The 18,072-nt window shown below is 45.6% G+C and overlaps 1 protein-coding gene across 1 annotated transcript in view; it reads right to left on the bottom strand.

Moving 5' to 3' along the window:
• The window catches only part of LOC123127457 (uncharacterized), a 93,645-nt gene that overhangs the window by 34,183 nt on the left and 41,390 nt on the right, over positions 1 to 18,072 (bottom strand). Inside the window, exons 31-38 of the mRNA XM_044547178.1 lie at positions 13,640 to 13,748; positions 13,416 to 13,559; positions 12,713 to 12,988; positions 11,904 to 12,521; positions 11,548 to 11,766; positions 9,279 to 9,382; positions 8,876 to 9,171; positions 8,672 to 8,756 (exon numbers count right to left, since the gene is read on the bottom strand). Of these exons, the coding sequence (XP_044403113.1) occupies positions 8,672 to 8,756; positions 8,876 to 9,171; positions 9,279 to 9,382; positions 11,548 to 11,766; positions 11,904 to 12,521; positions 12,713 to 12,988; positions 13,416 to 13,559; positions 13,640 to 13,748 (1,851 nt within the window). The remainder of the gene's footprint in view (positions 1 to 8,671; positions 8,757 to 8,875; positions 9,172 to 9,278; positions 9,383 to 11,547; positions 11,767 to 11,903; positions 12,522 to 12,712; positions 12,989 to 13,415; positions 13,560 to 13,639; positions 13,749 to 18,072) is intronic.

Raw genomic sequence — 18,072 nt, 5'->3', positions numbered from 1 at the left:
GAATTGGATGTCATTGGCTTTGAGCACATAAAAGACTTGTATGCGCATGATCCTACTTTTGATATTCCTTATGCCAAGTATTCGACGCATACCTCTTGGGATCGTTATTACATCAAAGATGGATATCTTATGAGAGCTAACAAACTTTGCATCCCCGAGTCTTCTCTTCGTTTGTTGCTTTTGCAGAAATCTCATGGAGGGGGACTAATGGAACATTTTGGACGCGACAAGACATTCGCTACGCTCTCCAAGAACTATTATTGGCCCAAGATGTTCCGCGACGTCAACCGCTTCACCAACCGATGCTCTACATGTCGCAAAGCTAAGTCTAAAGCTCAATCTCATGGCCTTTAAATGCCTCCCCCAATTCCATATCAACCATGGGAAGATATTAGCATGGATTTTGTACTTGGATTGCCTAGAACTAGAAATGGAAAGGATGCGGTATTTGGTGTTGTGGACCGATTCTCTAAGATGGCACATGTTGCCAATCTCTTTTGTAGAGAAATCTTACGACTACATGGAGTGCCAAAGGCGATTGTCTCGGACCGCGACGTCGAGTTCTTGAGGTACTTTTGGAAGACCCTATGCACCCAGCTCGGAATCAAGCTACTCTTCTCCACGGCGTACCATCCACAAACCGACGGCCAAACGGAGGTGAACAACCGCACACTCTCCGCTCTACTTCGCATGCTAATCAAGAAGAACATCAAGGAGTGGGAGGAGTGTCTACTATCGCCGAGTACGCCTACAACCACACAAGACACTCAACTACCGGCGAGTCCCCCTTTGAGGTCGTTTACGGTTTCAACCCATTGTCACCATTGGACATTCTCCCTCTACCACTACAAGAGCGCACGAATATGGACGCGAGTGCCCGAGTCAACTATCTTAAGAAGATGCATGAAGGTACAAGGCACACCATTGAGCGCCAAGTACAACGACTTGCGACCAAGCTCAACATCAACAAGCACCCCATGGTGTTCAACATTGGAGATCTTGTGTGGCTACACCTCTGCAAGGACTGCTTCCCCCACGAACACAAGTCCAAACTTCGACCACGAGCGGATAGACCCTTCAAGGTGCTTGAACGCTACAACAACAACGCCTACAAGATCGACATTCCACGCAACAAGTACTCCGTGAGCGACATCTTCAACGTCAAAGATCTCTCTCCCTACCATGATGATGAAGATTTCGATCCGAGGTCGGATCTTTCCCAAGGGAGGGGAGATGATGCGGAGCATCCTATGGTCATCCCCATGGACCTACCATCGTCTCACGAAGTGCCAAGAGGACCTATGACTCGAGCTAGAGCTAGAGCTCTCGAGACCGAGATGACTTCTCTCCTTAGTAATATTACATATGATCCTCTCGAGACATGGCTAGTACCTAAGTCCGAGATGTTGTGCATGATTAGGTACCAAGAGGACCCTCCTGAAGATGCACGTGAAGACAGACAAGCCGCCAAGTCCACGGATGAAGAGAACCAACGAAAGGAGAAGGCAGCTCCAGGGCCCGGACATCCGGCCCCAGCCCCGGACATCCAACCACTGGAGAACTACAACAACGGTCCAGCGGCCGAAGCTACAAGACCCGGACATCCGGCCCCGGCCACGGACATCCGGCCACTGCCCGGAAATCCGACGCCCGTCATAGAACATAACCGAAGCTGAACCACTTCAGCCCGGACAACCGGCCACCCCAACCCGGACATCCGGCCCCTCGTGAAAGCCCGGACATCCGGCCCGACGCCCGGACGTCCGACCTCCCCTGTCTGCGCACAGTGAAAGGGCCCGAGGCCCGTGTACCCCTTCGCCCACCTTGACTATATATACTCTTCTCCTACCTACGTTTTAGGGTTAGCAAAGTAGTATCTCATTAGAGAAAGAGCTTTGCTCATCCATTACGGATCTACTCCATGAGAGAGACCGCGGCCCCTCTTCGGAGAAGATCCCCTTGGATTCAAGACCCCCTTTTGGGTGGCCCCGTCAAGACCTCCTTTGGAGAAGAACCGGTTACCGTGTATCGTCCCTTGTTGACTTTAGATCTGGTATCTCCCTTTGTGTTCATGGATCTAGCACATGTGTGAACTAATCTCGTTGGTCTGAGGGTTTCTTTTGTGTTCCCTTCATGTTTTCCCCTTTGTGTTCTTCGTGTTCATCACGGGATCCACTTCTTTCATGAAAGATCGGCCGTATAGGGTTCCACCCTACATCAACCGTGAAGGAAGATGTCATGGATGCTTTCGCCAAGTTGCACTCTTCTGTGGGCGCGGGTGTTTGAGGGTCTGAATCAGGCCCTCCTAATCCTGCTGCCCAAGAGGCCAGACGGCTCGGCCGGTCGGCCCGACGGATTAGCCTAATTCACATCTTCGTGAAGCTCGTAGCCAAAATCCTGGCCACCAAGTTGTCGCCGAGATTGGGGGCGTTGGTCGAGGGGAACCAGTGCACATTCATCTCGAAACGTTGCATCAATGATAACTTCATGTTGATACTTGCACCAGTTGGGGAGCCTCGCGCGACTAGCTGTCTTGGGCGTTTCTCTACGAGGTACTGCTAGGGTTGGCTTTGGCCCACGCTTCCATGAGTGGATTGCCATCAATGGTGAGCCAGGGCCGCCGGTTTGGCACCACAAGGGCCTCCGGCGAGGCGACCCGCTTTTCGTGATATTGTTTGTGTTGCTGATTGACACACTCAACATGTTGTTGGCCAAGGCCACGGAATGTATCATTTATACAATCTTTTGAAGTTTATTTATACAAACTTTACAATCAAAAGGTTTTAAGCTTAGTAGAACTAAGACTGAGTACATGAGGTGCAGTTTCAGTACTACTAAGCACGAGGAGGTTAGCCTTGATGGGCAGGTGGTAACTCAGAAGGACACCTTTCAACATTTAGGGTCTATGTTGCAGAAGGATGGTGATATTGATGAAGATGTGAGCCATGAATCGAAGCCATATGGATAAACTAGCATCAAGCTTTGGCGTCCTCTGTGACAAGAGTGTCACAAAAGCTAAAAGGCAGGCTCTATAGGAGGCTATTCGACCTGTGATGTGCGACACATAATGCACATGCTGAGATGGATATGCGGCCACACAAGAAAGGAACGGGTCCAGAATGATGATATAATAGAGTTGAGGTAGCATCAATTGAAAAGAAGCTTGTCTAACATCATCTGAGATGGTTTGGACATATACAACGGAAGGCTTCATAGTGGAAGATTAAGGCATGCTGATAATGTCAAGAGAGGCCTGGGGTAGGCCAAACTTGATATGGGAGGGTTCCATAAAGAGACTTGAAGGACTGAAATATCATCAAAGAACTAGCCATGGCCTTCTCACGTGCCCATTGTTAGAGTACTATATATATAGCCATGTAGCCTTTTGTATTTACCCCATTGTATAAGGGGGTTTCTGCATATTTCCTGCAACTGTACATGTATATATACTTGCCTATGGCCCCATGGGAATACAAGTTGCATATTTCCTAACATGGTATTAGAGCTAGGTTAATTTTTTGCACGCTGTAACTCATGCTATTGATCCAACCCGCGTCGCCACTCTCCTCTGTAGCCACCGTTGTTTATCTCTTGCCGCCGACTCTCCACGTCCGCTCCAATCTCCTGTAGGTCAACGCTCAGCCTGCTCCTTCCAAGGATCAATCCATCCGCCCATCCCGATCGCGAAGACCGCTGCCGTCCCGCTCAGATCGCGCAGACAGCTACCCTCCCGCCGTTCTTTCGATCGAGCCAAGCACGAATGCAGGAGCATTTCCATCCGCATGCGTGCTCGTCCTGTCCTGGTCAAACGGGCTTGCCCCGATCTGTTGGTGTCTCCCGAGTGCGTGCTGCTTTTCATCGCCGCTACCGCTGGTTTTCTGTAGCCGTCTCCTGTTGCTAGCGCCGGCTCTCTGCGGTTCTCGTTGGGATCCTCTGGTACTCGCGTCAGTGCTTGTTGGTGCTTTAAAAAAAGGAAGGGCACAATGTCTACATCGCCAGGCTACGTTGCAGTTCCTCGTCGTTTGGTGATCTTTGATGGTACCAACTACATCGAGTTCGTCGGCTTCATGCGCATTCATATGCGTGGCATTCGTCTCTGGGGCGTTCTTTCTCGCGAGGTCGCCTGTCCACGACGCCCAGTTCCTCTTGTGGCCCCTACTCCGCCGACGCCATCGGTTCTTGCTGCAGATGCTAATCAGGCTGCGAAGGATGCGGCTAAGCTTGCTGATGACGCTGTTGTTCGTGCTTATGATGAGCAGGGTTTGGTTTATGAGGACGCTCTTCACACTTATCATGAGGCTCTGTCTACTTACACTCGGTGGCTTGATGATGATGCTCATGCCGCCGCTGTTCTCAGTGCTAGTGTTCTGCCTTAGTTTGCCTCTGAGCTCCTGGGCCTCCCTACTGTATTTGAGATGTGGACCCAGCGTTATCAGCCTTCTGGTGATGCCTTATACTTGTCTATGGTTTGCCAGGAGCATGCTCTTCAGCAGAGTGACTCCACTGTTGATGATTTCTATGCACAGAGTTCTGCTCTCTGGCGTTAGCTTGATTCTCTCCGCATTGCTCGTTGTCGTACTTGCCAATGTTGCCAGGCTGTGCAGGCTGATTTGGAGTTCCATCGTGTCTACGAGTTCTTGTCTCGGCTCCGCAAGGAGTTTGAGCCCAGGCGCGCTCAGTTGTTTGCTCGTGGCCGTATTTCTCTCATGGAGGCGCTTTCTGAGATTCGTGCTGAGGAGACTCGCTTACGTGGTGCTGGTTTACTCGAGGTTCCCTATGTGCTTGCTACTCGAGCTTCTGCTGTACCGCATGCTGCACCGACTACTCCCCACTCAAGTGCTCCGTCGCTCTTGCCCACTCCTACTGGCAGTCAGGGTCGCTCTCGTCCTCACTGTGACTACTGTAAACAGGATGGTCATGTTGAGTATCAGTGCTTCCAGAAGAAGCGACACATGCGTAAGGCGGCGGAGATCAGCTTCGGGGACTTCTACTTCGACATCTTCAGCCTCCACCTGGACTGAGCAAGATATTCTGATACTTAAGCGTCTGCTTGCCGCTTCAGGCTCTTCTTCGACGGGTACAGCTGGTTCTGTAACTGATACTTCCCGCATTAAGCAACCACCCTCCACACAGTCAGGGTACATCCTTATGGGTTCTGGACTCCAGAGCTTCTTTTCACATGTCTTCTCATTCATCCAATTTGTCCTCTCTTAGATCACTTGATTTTCCTGTCCATGTACTCACTGTTGATGGTACTCCTCTTTCTGTTGCTAGTCGAGAATCTTACCACTTCTTACTATGTTCCTGATGGGAATACAAGTTGCATATTTCCTAACACCCATGACTAGGTTTCGAGATCTTACGGCTTTGTTGTTGTTGTTATGGATGCAACTTATCTCTATTGCATAGCCCATGGGGCGTAATATTTACATAAGACTTGGGCATGTGGGAAGCTATCAGTCGAAAACCCAAGAGTACTCAACGCCCAAAATAGTAGCCGAAGCCCAAAAAGAAAAAGAACAGAGGCGCCAATCTACAACCATTCCACACCAAGTCAATGCCCAGAGCAGCAGCACGCGGCCCTGACACCAGATCGTGGAGGCGGTTGGCTGAGAAGAAGGGCGGGCGAGCAGCGGCCTAGCGGTGCCGGAGCTGGCGGGGCGGAGTGGCAAGCTGACGGACGAGGCAGAGCAACACGAGTGAAGCACGCTAAGCCTACGGGCGGAGCGACCAGGGAGCGCAACGAGACTGTTCATGTGTTGACTTCCCATGTCACATGTGAGAGGGGGTGTTGAAGTGTATATGCACTTGCCCCAAGACCACTTAATTATATGTTGGAATGTTGCCGTTTGTGTGATGCATTTATTCTAATTAATTATATGTTGTAATGTTGCACTTGGATGATGCGATTGTTTTGTATTCATTCATCGCTGATGATATGCTGAAATTCTTTTTTTATTTGTCAACATTGTCTTCCTTTGCCGCTTTGTCTTTCAGGTTGTTGGCGCCATTGCTTCGTGGGGACGTGAAGGCCAAGGCCACTTGCTGTAAGGGGTAAATGGTCATGTATGGCAGCAGGTATTGTTATATTAGTGTCTACTCCCTCCGTTGCTAAATATTTGTCTTTCTAGAGATTTCAACAAGTGACTACATACGGAGCAAAATGAGTGAATTTACACTCTAAAATATGTCTATATACATCCGTATGTGGTAGTCCATTTGAAATATCTAAAAAGACAAATATTTAGGAACAGAGGGAGTAGTATAGTATTTATAACACATTGTAGTCAACCATTAGCTAACAATCAGTCGCAACCAATCCTAACTAATCTTGGTTAATCCACAAGTTAATACCCCGACAGCTCGACTCGCAATATTTATCACGGAACTACCAAAAGAAGTTGAAAATTTGAATATCTTTGTTGCACTGAGAACTACTGTTCTAAACACTTTTATATTTCTTTACAGAGGAAGTACATAGCATTCCTACCAGGAACTACCGGATTACAAATTTGGAATTTGATAAAGCACGGAAATTCAAATCTAAAACTCATATCAAGAACTACCGGATTACGAATGTGATAAAGCACGGATTCGAATCTAAAACTCCTATCTCACTGGGTGACGTCAGCCCTAGAAGTGCCCAACGACTCAGTGAAATTTTCGCCAAGTCTTTGCCTAGTACTTCAGCACTGAAGTTACTTTGTGCTACCGGACATAGCGTGAACTAAACTCATTTAGCTACCCGTACACTAGTTTAGGGTTTAATCCCACACTCCTTCATGCCCATACTGCTCAAGCTCTTTCGCCCCTGTCGTAGATTTCGACCCTCTCCATGCTCCTTTCTGGCCCATCGCCTCGTTGGAATCCTCGCTGGAACCGGCATTCTTCTCCATCGGTCGCCCCCGTCACAATTGCTCCGCCAAGTTAGGGCGAGCAAGGAAACTGACCTCCTCCATTCAATTCCTCTGGTCAATGAGTAATCCATCTATCCAATTTCACATTTATTCGTACAAATCTTCAAGAACTGCACTTCAAAGCCCATATTTGGTTTCAAAATTGCGTGATTAGTCACTACAAGCCTAGAACTTTCAGATAGGGCACGCTCGTACTACAAAAGGTCATGTGGTAGGGGCTACGCCAGCTTGTGGTGAGCATAAGACTTGGCTCGGATCTAACAGAGATGAAGGGCGCTAGTAGTGCCAATCCATTGAGGAATTCACTTCATGTGGATTGCTACATGGTTGGAATTATCACCTCATGAGCATATGCAACAAGACTGGAATGATTAACTCATCCATCAATTCGTTGCCACACTCAGCTTGAGGACAATCTTTGAAGACATTATCTTGGATGACCAACATGAACTAATACACTTCAAAAAAAAAGAGTTAGCAAATGTGCTCAAGTTGCCAAGTGCAAGTGATCCTAAGAAGCAATGTGTTCATAAGAGGCCCCCTCACAGGAATCTAGTCTGGAGTAGCTCGATGACAAGAATAACTTCAAGATGGAAATTTGATGCGGAGCACCCCATGGGTACCGCCATGGATCCAAAGCCCTCAAGCTCCAAGTGGACCGGTTACAAGATCTCGCGCACGTTTGTCACAACCCTGAGTCGGGACGTAACAAATTGATACCGAACAGCACAAATAGGTTGATACAAGTGTCCCGGGTGTATGAATCAAATTCATCAAACCTAGGATCACTGAGGGGATATAATCCAGAGAAGATAACTAAAGGATGGGAGAAGCATAGATCAAGGATAGAAGAGCAAGAGAGGATACATGGGGGAGATATACTCGTCTGGCCACGAGGGGGAGGAGTGAGCCGAGGAAGAAGAAGTGGGCCTGTTCTGTTCTGATTGATGCCTCCCTTCTGGTGTCGCTGATTCTTTTATCATCTCCAGCGCCAGCACACGCCCAAGACCAATTGGGCCACAGCCCATGACAACTAAGCCTGGTGCAGCTACATGCACGGGTATGACAACATGCCATTGAAACCGAGGTGACTTCACTCCTACTTGAACTCCTGATTCATTTGGATGAGACATGGCTACTACCTCAAGCCGAAATGATATGCATGGTTAGGTACGAAGGCATGCACCATGGAGAAGAAAGGAAGGCAGGCCAAGTCCCAAGCGAGGAGCAGAGATTCAAAGAAGAGAAGGAGGAGGAGCAGGGCAAAATTTGCACTACCGAACAGTCCCGTGAGTGCCTGTATGTCGGCCTCGACCTTCTGGGCCGACAAGACTATCTGGTCCGACCGACCAGACTGGCCGATCGGCGCCTGTGCCTCGAACGAAACCTTCTGGACCAACCAGACTTGTCTGTTCTTGCGCCAAAGAATGCACTGCCGGACTGTGCGGTGGCTCTATTTCAGACCAATGGCATGATACTCTGCATCAGACCTACATTTCACAGCGGAAGAATGATCTGAATGGCACTGATTCTGGATGTACTACCAATCCAGATATAGCCGATTGTTGGACAAGCAAGAACTCTAGAAAGTAGCTGCATTCAGTCGCATGCCAATCCTAGTGTTTATCTGGGTCACTGAGCGCACAGACTGATATGACTATCAAAGTTGCTGGTACAGTGCTACTAATACCCAGCGCATACTTCACAACAGAAAAATATTGTCACCAGGTGGCAGTTCTCAGAGGGAAAATTACCTTGAGGACACACAATCACCCAAAATAACATAATTCGAAGGAGTTTGTGGCCTCCAGAAGGTGAGATTGTAACCAGGTAGATCACCTACAATATATGATTGATCAATTAAATTAACAGGGGGTGTAACCAGTTGAACAAAAAGAAACAAAAAAAAACACTAATGTGTCTTGCAACAAAAACTAAATGAACTAACACACAAGTACCTTCTGGTGACGCCCAAACTCGCTTAAAGTTGGTGCAAGAGACCAGTGGGTTAATATTGCCAAACTGCAAAGCTGCAAGGGTCTGATTTTGCAGTTTGAGCATGAGAGAAGCAACACCGAGAGAAAGATGGATGCATATTTCTGAAGATGTCAATATTATGTTTGTCTTTTCACTGACTGAAGTATATTTCCAGGAAAAATCTACTGGCTCAAGAACAAGAAGACCGGAACCAGCTTCTATTGTCAGGTCTTTAACGACCGATCGAGCCCATATGTCTTTTTCTTTTGAAGCATACCTGTTTACATGTAAGAGTTTATATCAGTAAGGAGACAAACTAGTAGGTCTACAGTGACATAAACGAAAAAAATGGTTTAGTAGTGGAACTAGAGAGAAAAGACAAACATGAAACTGAAATCCATCTTGGCACGAAGAAGCTTCTCGATGTGCAAGGAATCATCCATTGTTAACTTTGAACTGTCATAAAAAGTAAATTCTGGCGAGACAACCTGCACATTCCCAAATAAAAATGTGCACCATCAAGAAATCATACCACAAGGAATCTGTATGCCCCCAACTCAATAGATCACTGGCAAACTACCACTGTTATGAGTTAAAGAAAATGTGCACACACTGAATCCTGGACCTCTGGTCGAAGATGCATCTCCTGAACATGACAGTTGGTGGACGTTAGATATATATTAGGCTTATTATACCATTTCGTATTACCATGTTGGATGAGGGGTTTCATGCATATATGTACCATGTACCATGTTGAGTGTGTTTTCTTACGGCGGGCCACTGATTCTATTTTCAAATTTCTAGCCTTTCTGCAGCACTGGCACCCACTCTCTAGACAGTGGGACCGGGACCGGCTTGGCGGCATGTTGGACGCGATGACTGAGAGGACAACTTCTTCCTATGCCTCATAGTCACTGATCTACCGGACACTTGGTGGGTTTTTTCTTCTTTTCTTTTAGGGCATGTTTGTGCTGTTGCCCCAGCAGTTATCTTTACTTTTCCTGCACTTGGACCTGTAATCTATAAAGCGGGGTGAAGCCTGTTTCAAGATAGGAATACATGTTGTTATTCCTGTTAATGGTTTAAGGAAAAACAATTTGATGATTAGGAAGCTTGAGAGCTTTATGAAGCAAATATGTAAATGTGAAAGATTAAGTGCTTGGTGGAGAACAGGTGGATTCAGGAGAGCGTAGTGACCTGAGCATGATATAATCTCAAGTCCAATGTACACGGAGGTTCGACGCATGGATGAACCCAAGGTGATGAAGAATATTCGTCAAGGTGGAGTTTGTTAAAATTGTGTTGAATATTTGTACAAGGTAGGTTACAATTGGATTTGAATTTGGACTTTGTGTACATAGGGTACAAAGACATGTTCGAATAGGACACCTGTATCTTAGGACTCTTATATAATGAGAAGGTAGACACAAGATGTAACCTATGCCAACATAATAGCACACACACGCAGGGGAGCCGGCGTCGTGTGCTGGGGCCCGGGCGGCCGGGGTGCGGTATTGTAGCGGTGTCATGGAGAGGAGCGCCCATAGTCAGGACCCAGGGATGTAGCCACCATGGTGAACCTCGTTAACAAATCTCGGTGCCGTGCTCGTGTGATTGCTTGGTCCTCGGATGATCTACTATGCGCCTCGGATTAATACTAACACAATTTGATCATGATGGGTACTTGGATGATGTGGTAACATAGGAATGATTGTGTACTCAATGGAGACTAACCTAATGTGCAGCTGATCCTTAAGCAAATACTGGAGGAAGGACATCTCTGAATTTTGGCAGCAGCTAGGAGATTAGCGCGCTTGAGGCTACTGTCTACCAAGGCTGTCTAGTAGTTTATTTGCTTTGGTCGAAGTCTCACCTTGCTGTCGCTGGTGTGTATGGTTGTAGGTTTAAACTGTCAGTAATGCAATGATACACAGATCTCATGTGTATTCAAGAGGGAATAAAAGATTAAGTACAGATAGCACTTCAAATTGTAATTGAGATTTTGCAGTGCCATGGCCACCAACATTCACTTGATGACCAGCATCCTGCAACGTCCTGCACAGGAAGCCTCATCATGCGCCAAGTCTGGGGCTAGTAGCCAAGGAATTCACGGTCAAGACTGGTCACGTGTGCCTGCCATGCCTAGAAACCCTGCCTTCACCTCATGCTCTATTACCAAATAGCAGTGCTCCAATTTCTTCCACACTCATTCTCTGGAGGAAGCAACCTGCCATCTAGCAAGATCCAGATGGAAGACGAGTTCCCTGGGAGCGAACATCCGGCAAACAAAACTAATGTACCTGTTGCTCCAGGACGAGAAGCACTGTTGCTCCAGGATCGGCCTCTAGCGTGGGCCATTACCAAACCTCTTAAACCATCTAACTGTAACCAGAACTTCTAGAAATGGGATTGCTTTTAGCATGCAGCTCTTCAGACTGCCACTGATACACGTACGTCTATCACTTTTGAGATACCAGCATATGGATTGCTAAAGAGTCTCAGTGGTATGCACAAAAACGGCTAACGGTTAATAGCAAATCCAAAAGTATAAGACTTAAAGTAGCATTTAACTAACAGACGGACCCAATTGAATGCACAATGGTGCATGTTTGCCAGGGAATTGATATAACTTCTAAAGTCAGTGTACTCATACCTGCGCTTCAAATGTAAAATTCAACATTTGGTTTGAAGGTGAACCAGCAGCAGGCTGAAGTGCATTGAATTGTCTATTGTATTCTTCACTTTGGAAACGATTGTCTTCATCGTTATTAAAAGAAGTTTCCAACACTGAAACCTCAACACCATCTTCAGCAGAGATTGAATAGCTGCTTCCAGTGTTCAAGTAAACACACTTCCTCAGTAATGCACCATTCTTGTATACATACAAAAAAGTATGAAGTTAGGGTACATAGCAATGGTATGAGTCAAAAATTAGGACATCATTCAAAACCATAAGAGTTATGTTAAAGGAAGAAAATTAAGCAAATCACAAGTTCACTGAGCATGCACCTCAATTTTGACATTTTTGAATCTTAGCTTTTTACCCCGCCCAACAATGATTATAGTCTCAGAGTGTAACTGCCCCTTCTTGTCAAGCTCTTCACATAATGATACGGTGCCTCCACAGCCATCATAAGTAAACTCATCAATATCGCAACCATCAACTATTAGTTGCCTCTCAGGAGAGAGTTGAATAACATTCTCTCTCTGTAAGAAAACAGGCCCACAAAGTACAATGTCATTTGAGGTCATAAGAGGGTCATTTTTTGGGTCCAGACTTTCCTCTCTGCCTGTTATTGTACCTATGGAAGGCACAAAATACTCAACTACTGGAAGCAGAAAATCCAGGACAACAAGTATGCGAGGCTGTTGGACTCTTATAACAAACGATTTGAAGGAAGAACGCCATCGATAATCTAGTATCAGCATGGTTAGGTTAGAAACCCCCCCATCTGATGAAGGGTCTGGTGTGTTCAGCTTAGAAGTCTCTGAATAAGATCCAAGCATCAAGCGCATCTCAGACTTTGTATCTGGGCGGATATCACGAATCGAAAGTTTAAGTATAGACAAATATAGATCCATCTCAAACAGTGAAGTTGTCCTGTAAGAAACCCATAAACCTTCTAGCTGCAGAAAAAGAAATGTATGACAGTAACCAACATGCTATCAGGGTTAAAAAATACATTGCATAAAAGCTTGAACAGGCATTAAAAATGTGCGGGACACATAATATGAAATATTTACAGGACCAGTGATAAACAATCTCATTGATTCTTTCCCCTACAAGACAAGTCGCGTAACTCTTAAAGGATACTCACAGCAAGTTCCGCGAGGGGTGACTCGGCATCTGGACCATTGCAAAGTTCTAGCAAAGCATAGTGGACATTCACAGTCATGATGACAACAGTACGTGAAAGCATCAAATGGTTATTAAGGTTAACTTTATCCGCAAGTAGGCGTATTGACTCTTTTGTCCGGTTTACGTTTTCACGGAAACTGGGGGGAAGATTGGGTGTCTCCGATAGATTTGTCGAAATACAACTTGTGATGACGTTGTATTCTTTATCCGACATAACAGCATGCAGTAATCCTATCTGCAGAAAAAAGAACATAGAATTACAAAAACATATTGGATTTCAGCTATAACCACATAGGGGTGGACAGTTCATAAAATATTCTCCATTGATGCATCTGCCAACATAAAGCTGAGCAAGTAACCATTGCTGCCGGTACCTTCTGGTACCTTCTTTATCATTGTCACTTTGGCATCCAACAGATAACAAAAGTATTCTGGAGATGGAAACTCAGCATCTGAACTATCTTTGAGCTTTAGTTTAACTTTTCAAGTATTGAGTGAAGAGCACAAATAAATAGAGCAAGAGCATGCATACAGTGTCAAATAGGATTGCACTATAAAAATCAGGCCAGAAAACAAGATGTCAGATCTAAAGTACAAAACTATGGCGATCAAATAAGCAAGAGATAACAAGCCAAACTTTATACGAAAAACAAATTAATCACCTGAACTTTCATGGAGAGCATTGGGACCTTTCGGAAAACATCCCTCAGACTACGCCGCACTCCTACATTGATGCCATGACCCTCTCGAATCATACACTTCCCGAGAGTGCCATTGACTCCAACCGCCATGTTGATTCCATTTATCTATTTGCATGTTATTGAAGCAGGAGAATAAATAACCTAGGTGAGGAAACTAAACAATTTAGTTTGAGTCCAATAAATACCTCAGCATGGAGAACATCAAGACGCACAGCAGATGGGTCACTCTCTTCACCTCCGTGCCAACTAAAATCATTTTTAACTTTCAGTTGCCCCAAATCCAGTTGTATATAGCTACAGAAAGATGTGAAGATAAATGTTATGCTTTCTTGTATCATAATGCCGTTATTGTTATTAAGGAGTACTTCAAGTCTCTTGTACTATATATTTGCCCCGTTGTGCTATTCAAAACAGTAAAATTGCTCCTTACAGTGGAGATAAATAGCATGCTTTCTTGCATCATAATGCCGTTAACGCTGTTAAGGAGTATCCGTAAGTATTCGTATTAGTCTAGATTTCCTTACTTGTACTCCAAGTCTCTTGTCCTATATATTTGCCCCTTGGGCTGTGCAATACAGTGAAGTTGCTCTAGTATGGTATCATGAGCCAAGGTTTCGGAGGATCTGGATCCTTGGGATTTTTTCCTACAGTGCCTGTTTGATTCACAGGATTGGAACCCTTAGGAGTTTTTCCATAGGATTCACTTGTACTACATTTTGGAGGAAAATTTCCATCCACTCAAACCTCATGGTAGAATTCCTTTGTTTTTCCTGTGCTATCAAACACTCTTCCAGCCAAATTCCTGTAGTTTTGTAATCCTGTAGGATCTGGATCCTTACGATTTTTTCCTACAGTACCTGTTTGATTCACAGGATTGGAACCCTTAGGAATTTTTCCATAGGATTCATTTGTACAAAATTTTGGAGGAAATTTTCCATCCACTCAAACCTCATGGTAGAATTCCTTTGTTTTTCCTGTGCTATCAAACACTCTTCCAGCCAAATTCCTGTAGTTTTGTAATCCTGTAGGATACAAGAGGAATATGACACTCTATTCCTGCATTTTGAGAATCCTGTGAATCAAAGAGGCCCTTAGGGGATTTTTCCCATGGCGGAAATTTTCCAGTCTCACCTCTCTCGATCGACCTCGGTTTCGTTTTGTCTATTTTGCCCGATTTTCTGCTTTCCCAACCCCTGATTGCAACCTCCTCGCTTGGACTGAGCCGATCTCCACATCCGCCCACAGCGCGACCTCATCAAACTCGAAGCCCGTGTCCAGATTGAAGTTCCCGTCACAATCCCATCTGGGCACCGTGCTCCTAGTCCAAGCCTCTTAGATCGAAGCCACCTCTCCTCCTCGAAGCTCCACCATCTCAGGCCGCCGTTGCCGCCTCCTAGGGTGTGTCGCCGCCGCCGCCGGCAGATCGATGCCTAGGCTACCTCCAGGTCACACCACCGCCGCTCCGCCTGCCTCCAGGTATGTTGGAGGTGCCCTCAGTGATCATTGCCCGTTCACCTGCTACACCGTTGTCGCACCGGATGGTTCCCGCTTTAGTGCTCCGTCTCTTCTACTGGCTTCCACAAGGTGCAAGCCGCCCTCGTCCTCATTGCACCTAATGCGGCAAGGACAGTCACATTGAGCCGACCTCTTCAGCTGCAGGACTTCAGCATCTGCTTGCGGCTACTAGATCTTCCATGAGGTTCTGCAGGTCGTGTTACTGACTCTTCTGGAACAGATTGGTGCAGGGCTCCTCATATTTTCGGGACTCCTTGTGCTGCCCACTGCTTGGATCTCATGCTGGTGGATGTTAGGAAGATACCGGAGTTTCAGTGAAGAATTCTTGATTTGATGAGTAAGAAGACCAATGGTGGTGATCTTATGAGGCTTGCAGTTGCTCGTTTTGCAACATCGTTGCTTACTTTGAAGCTGTCTTTGTTAACAGATTCAAGCCAACTCCATCGGGGAAGAGTGAAAAAACTGTGCTTTCCCTGCCCTTTTAGACTTTAGTGGAGAATTGCATGAGAGCTTCACAACCACTATTTATTGCTCTAAGGATTGCTGATGGTAAAGAAGCTTTGCAAGGGAAACCTGCTTTACAAAAAGAGGTGCTAAATACTGTTGAAAAGAGATGGGACCAACAGATGGAGCAGATGTTGTATGGGGCATCATCGATCTTGAATCCAAGCAAAAGAAAAAATCACATCAAAGAGACAAACAGAAAAGCTTGCTGCAACACTTGCGGTCAATCTTCAATGATGTGGTACAGAAGATGGTAGGAATGAACACCAGAGCAAGATAAGCATTGCGACAATGAGAGAGTTGAAGGCTGCTTCTCAAAGAAAATGGCAATCAAAGACCGAGATAAAAGGAACAATAGAAGCCCAAAGAGGTGCATATGGTACCCAAATAAGAATAGGATAGATATGTCAAAAGCAGGTCTGATTACACCTATTCCTAATCCTAAATAGAATGTAAGGACGTAGGGATTTCTATGTAAACAGAGTATCCTATTTCCATAGGCTCGAATGACCCCTTCTCATAATAAGAATGTGCTCCCCTTCCAAGCAAACTAAACTAACCTTGCTAAGTGCTAGCCAGGTGAAAGTGCTTTTCGCTAGTAGTTTTGGTGTTCTCCCGATTTCTCGAAGGGTAAGAAGAAAATAAGAAGTCTCTTCAGCAGTGAGGAGCACAACGATTTATATAAGCATAATTAATTTATTTTTTATCAGTTTGAGCAATGTCTAAACTTTGATTTCATATGCATGATATTTTTGTAATTTCTTGGTGGGATGCATATGGTGGACTTGCTTTCGAGCTCCAATCGTTGGCAAAGAGAATCATGACTCTTTGTTGTTCGTCATCGGGTGGCTGCGAGCGCAATTGGAGTACATTTCATATGTTAATTGCAGCTGCCATTTCATTGCTTAATGAAACTTGTGCTTGCAGATCCATACCACAAATCATTTGGAGCACAAGAAACTGAATAAGCATGTATATTCCATACAAAGAGAGAATGAAAACAAGATTTCAGGAGCTACTAATCCTTGAGGAATTTCAGTGGGAAAATGAATGGGTTTGCTCATGCCGAACCTGTTCACCTAGACGATGATGGTGATGAATTAACTTGGGGTGATGTTTATTCAGAAATGGGTGCTACGGAAACACTAAGGCTTTGTTTGGTTGCAAGGGGAGGACTACCCAGGGTAACAAATCCCTGTGGGGGATTTTCACGGACACAGGGGATCCCCTTCTCCCATGGGGATGATCTCCTTTCCATTTGGTTCTTTGGCAACACCCAAGGGAGGGGAGGCCGCTGCTCGTGATTGGAAGGAGACGAAGCGGGTGTTGTTGTTGAGGAGACTGCCAACAGGAAGGCCAAGGCAGAGGAGGTCGGGCCATAGCCTACGGATTTCGTAAGTGGGAGGCGAAGAGAACGCAAACGGCGGCTGGGGACAATTCTCCTGATGTGGGGAGACGTGGGAGGGAAACCCGGAGATATTGGATCGATCGGGGCATGAACTAATGCTATGGCAGGAAAATCGAGACTAACTTTCCATGTGGGGTTCTTAACCAGGGAAATAGCGGGCAGGATCCCGTGAAACCAAATGACGCCTAAGAGGGCGGAACTTCCCAAGGACTGCTCGTGGTGATACTAGTAGACCCATAGGCCCTCATATCACTTGTTTTAGGAAGAGGATGGAGACAGTTGTTGAAGAAGAGGTTGAGTAGTAGCAAAATCTTCTAATTCACTATGTTTGGATCCCTCCCATTCAATTGAGGTGTTCAATTTTGGATTTAGTTCACCATTAATTAAGGTGTTCAATTTTGGATTTGATTAACGATTTTGACCAGGTAAACGATTTGTTGAAGTAATCGGCAGAGGCAGCCTATAAAAAACATATCAATCCTGTGCACCCTCGCACTACCACGAGAAAAGGCGCCAACATGTGACAATGCAGCACCAATATGATACATGCGGCCACCAGCGTAAAGAAACTTCACCGCACAAGTATGGGTTGGTTAGCAGATAACACATAATCACACTGCCAAGAAAGCCCACCAAGACACCGCATTATAAAAAAAAACACCATCATCTTCCCAACGCGCCAAACCAAATAACAAACAAAAACTATGAAATCACAACAACACCAACAGTGCAGCGAAGCGCGCCTAACCCTTCTAGTAAGATATCATGGGTGAGGGCAAAGATGAGATGGACAACTGGGACATTGATAGCGACGACGACAAAGGAGGAGAAACACAAAATGATGCTGGACAAAGCCATGAAGCCGGTGAATTTTGATTGGATGAGCAACCAGATGTTTGACTCGAGGCCGAAGGATGTGATGCGAAATAATGGGGACTGGAGAAAACTTCTGGATTGTGCAGCCTTTTGTTGCTTTTGATAATGTCCTTAGGAACTTTTCTTAGGGAATAATGCCGTCAGGTACTTATTTGTTATGCACTTAGGCTGATGCCACTTAACTATTTGTTGTAACATTGTGTGACACATGATGTGTTGACTTGTTCAGTATTCATTCATGGCTAATGGGCATGGCTGATGGTTCATATGTTTAAACTCCTTTGTTTTATTTGTCAACATTGCCTTACTCATGGT

The sequence above is a fragment of the Triticum aestivum genome, chromosome 6A (assembly GCF_018294505.1).
Source record: "Triticum aestivum cultivar Chinese Spring chromosome 6A, IWGSC CS RefSeq v2.1, whole genome shotgun sequence".
Classification (NCBI taxonomy): domain Eukaryota; kingdom Viridiplantae; phylum Streptophyta; class Magnoliopsida; order Poales; family Poaceae; genus Triticum; species Triticum aestivum.
Note: the sequence above shows the minus strand (reverse complement) of the source record. Positions and strands in the feature narration are given on the sequence as shown.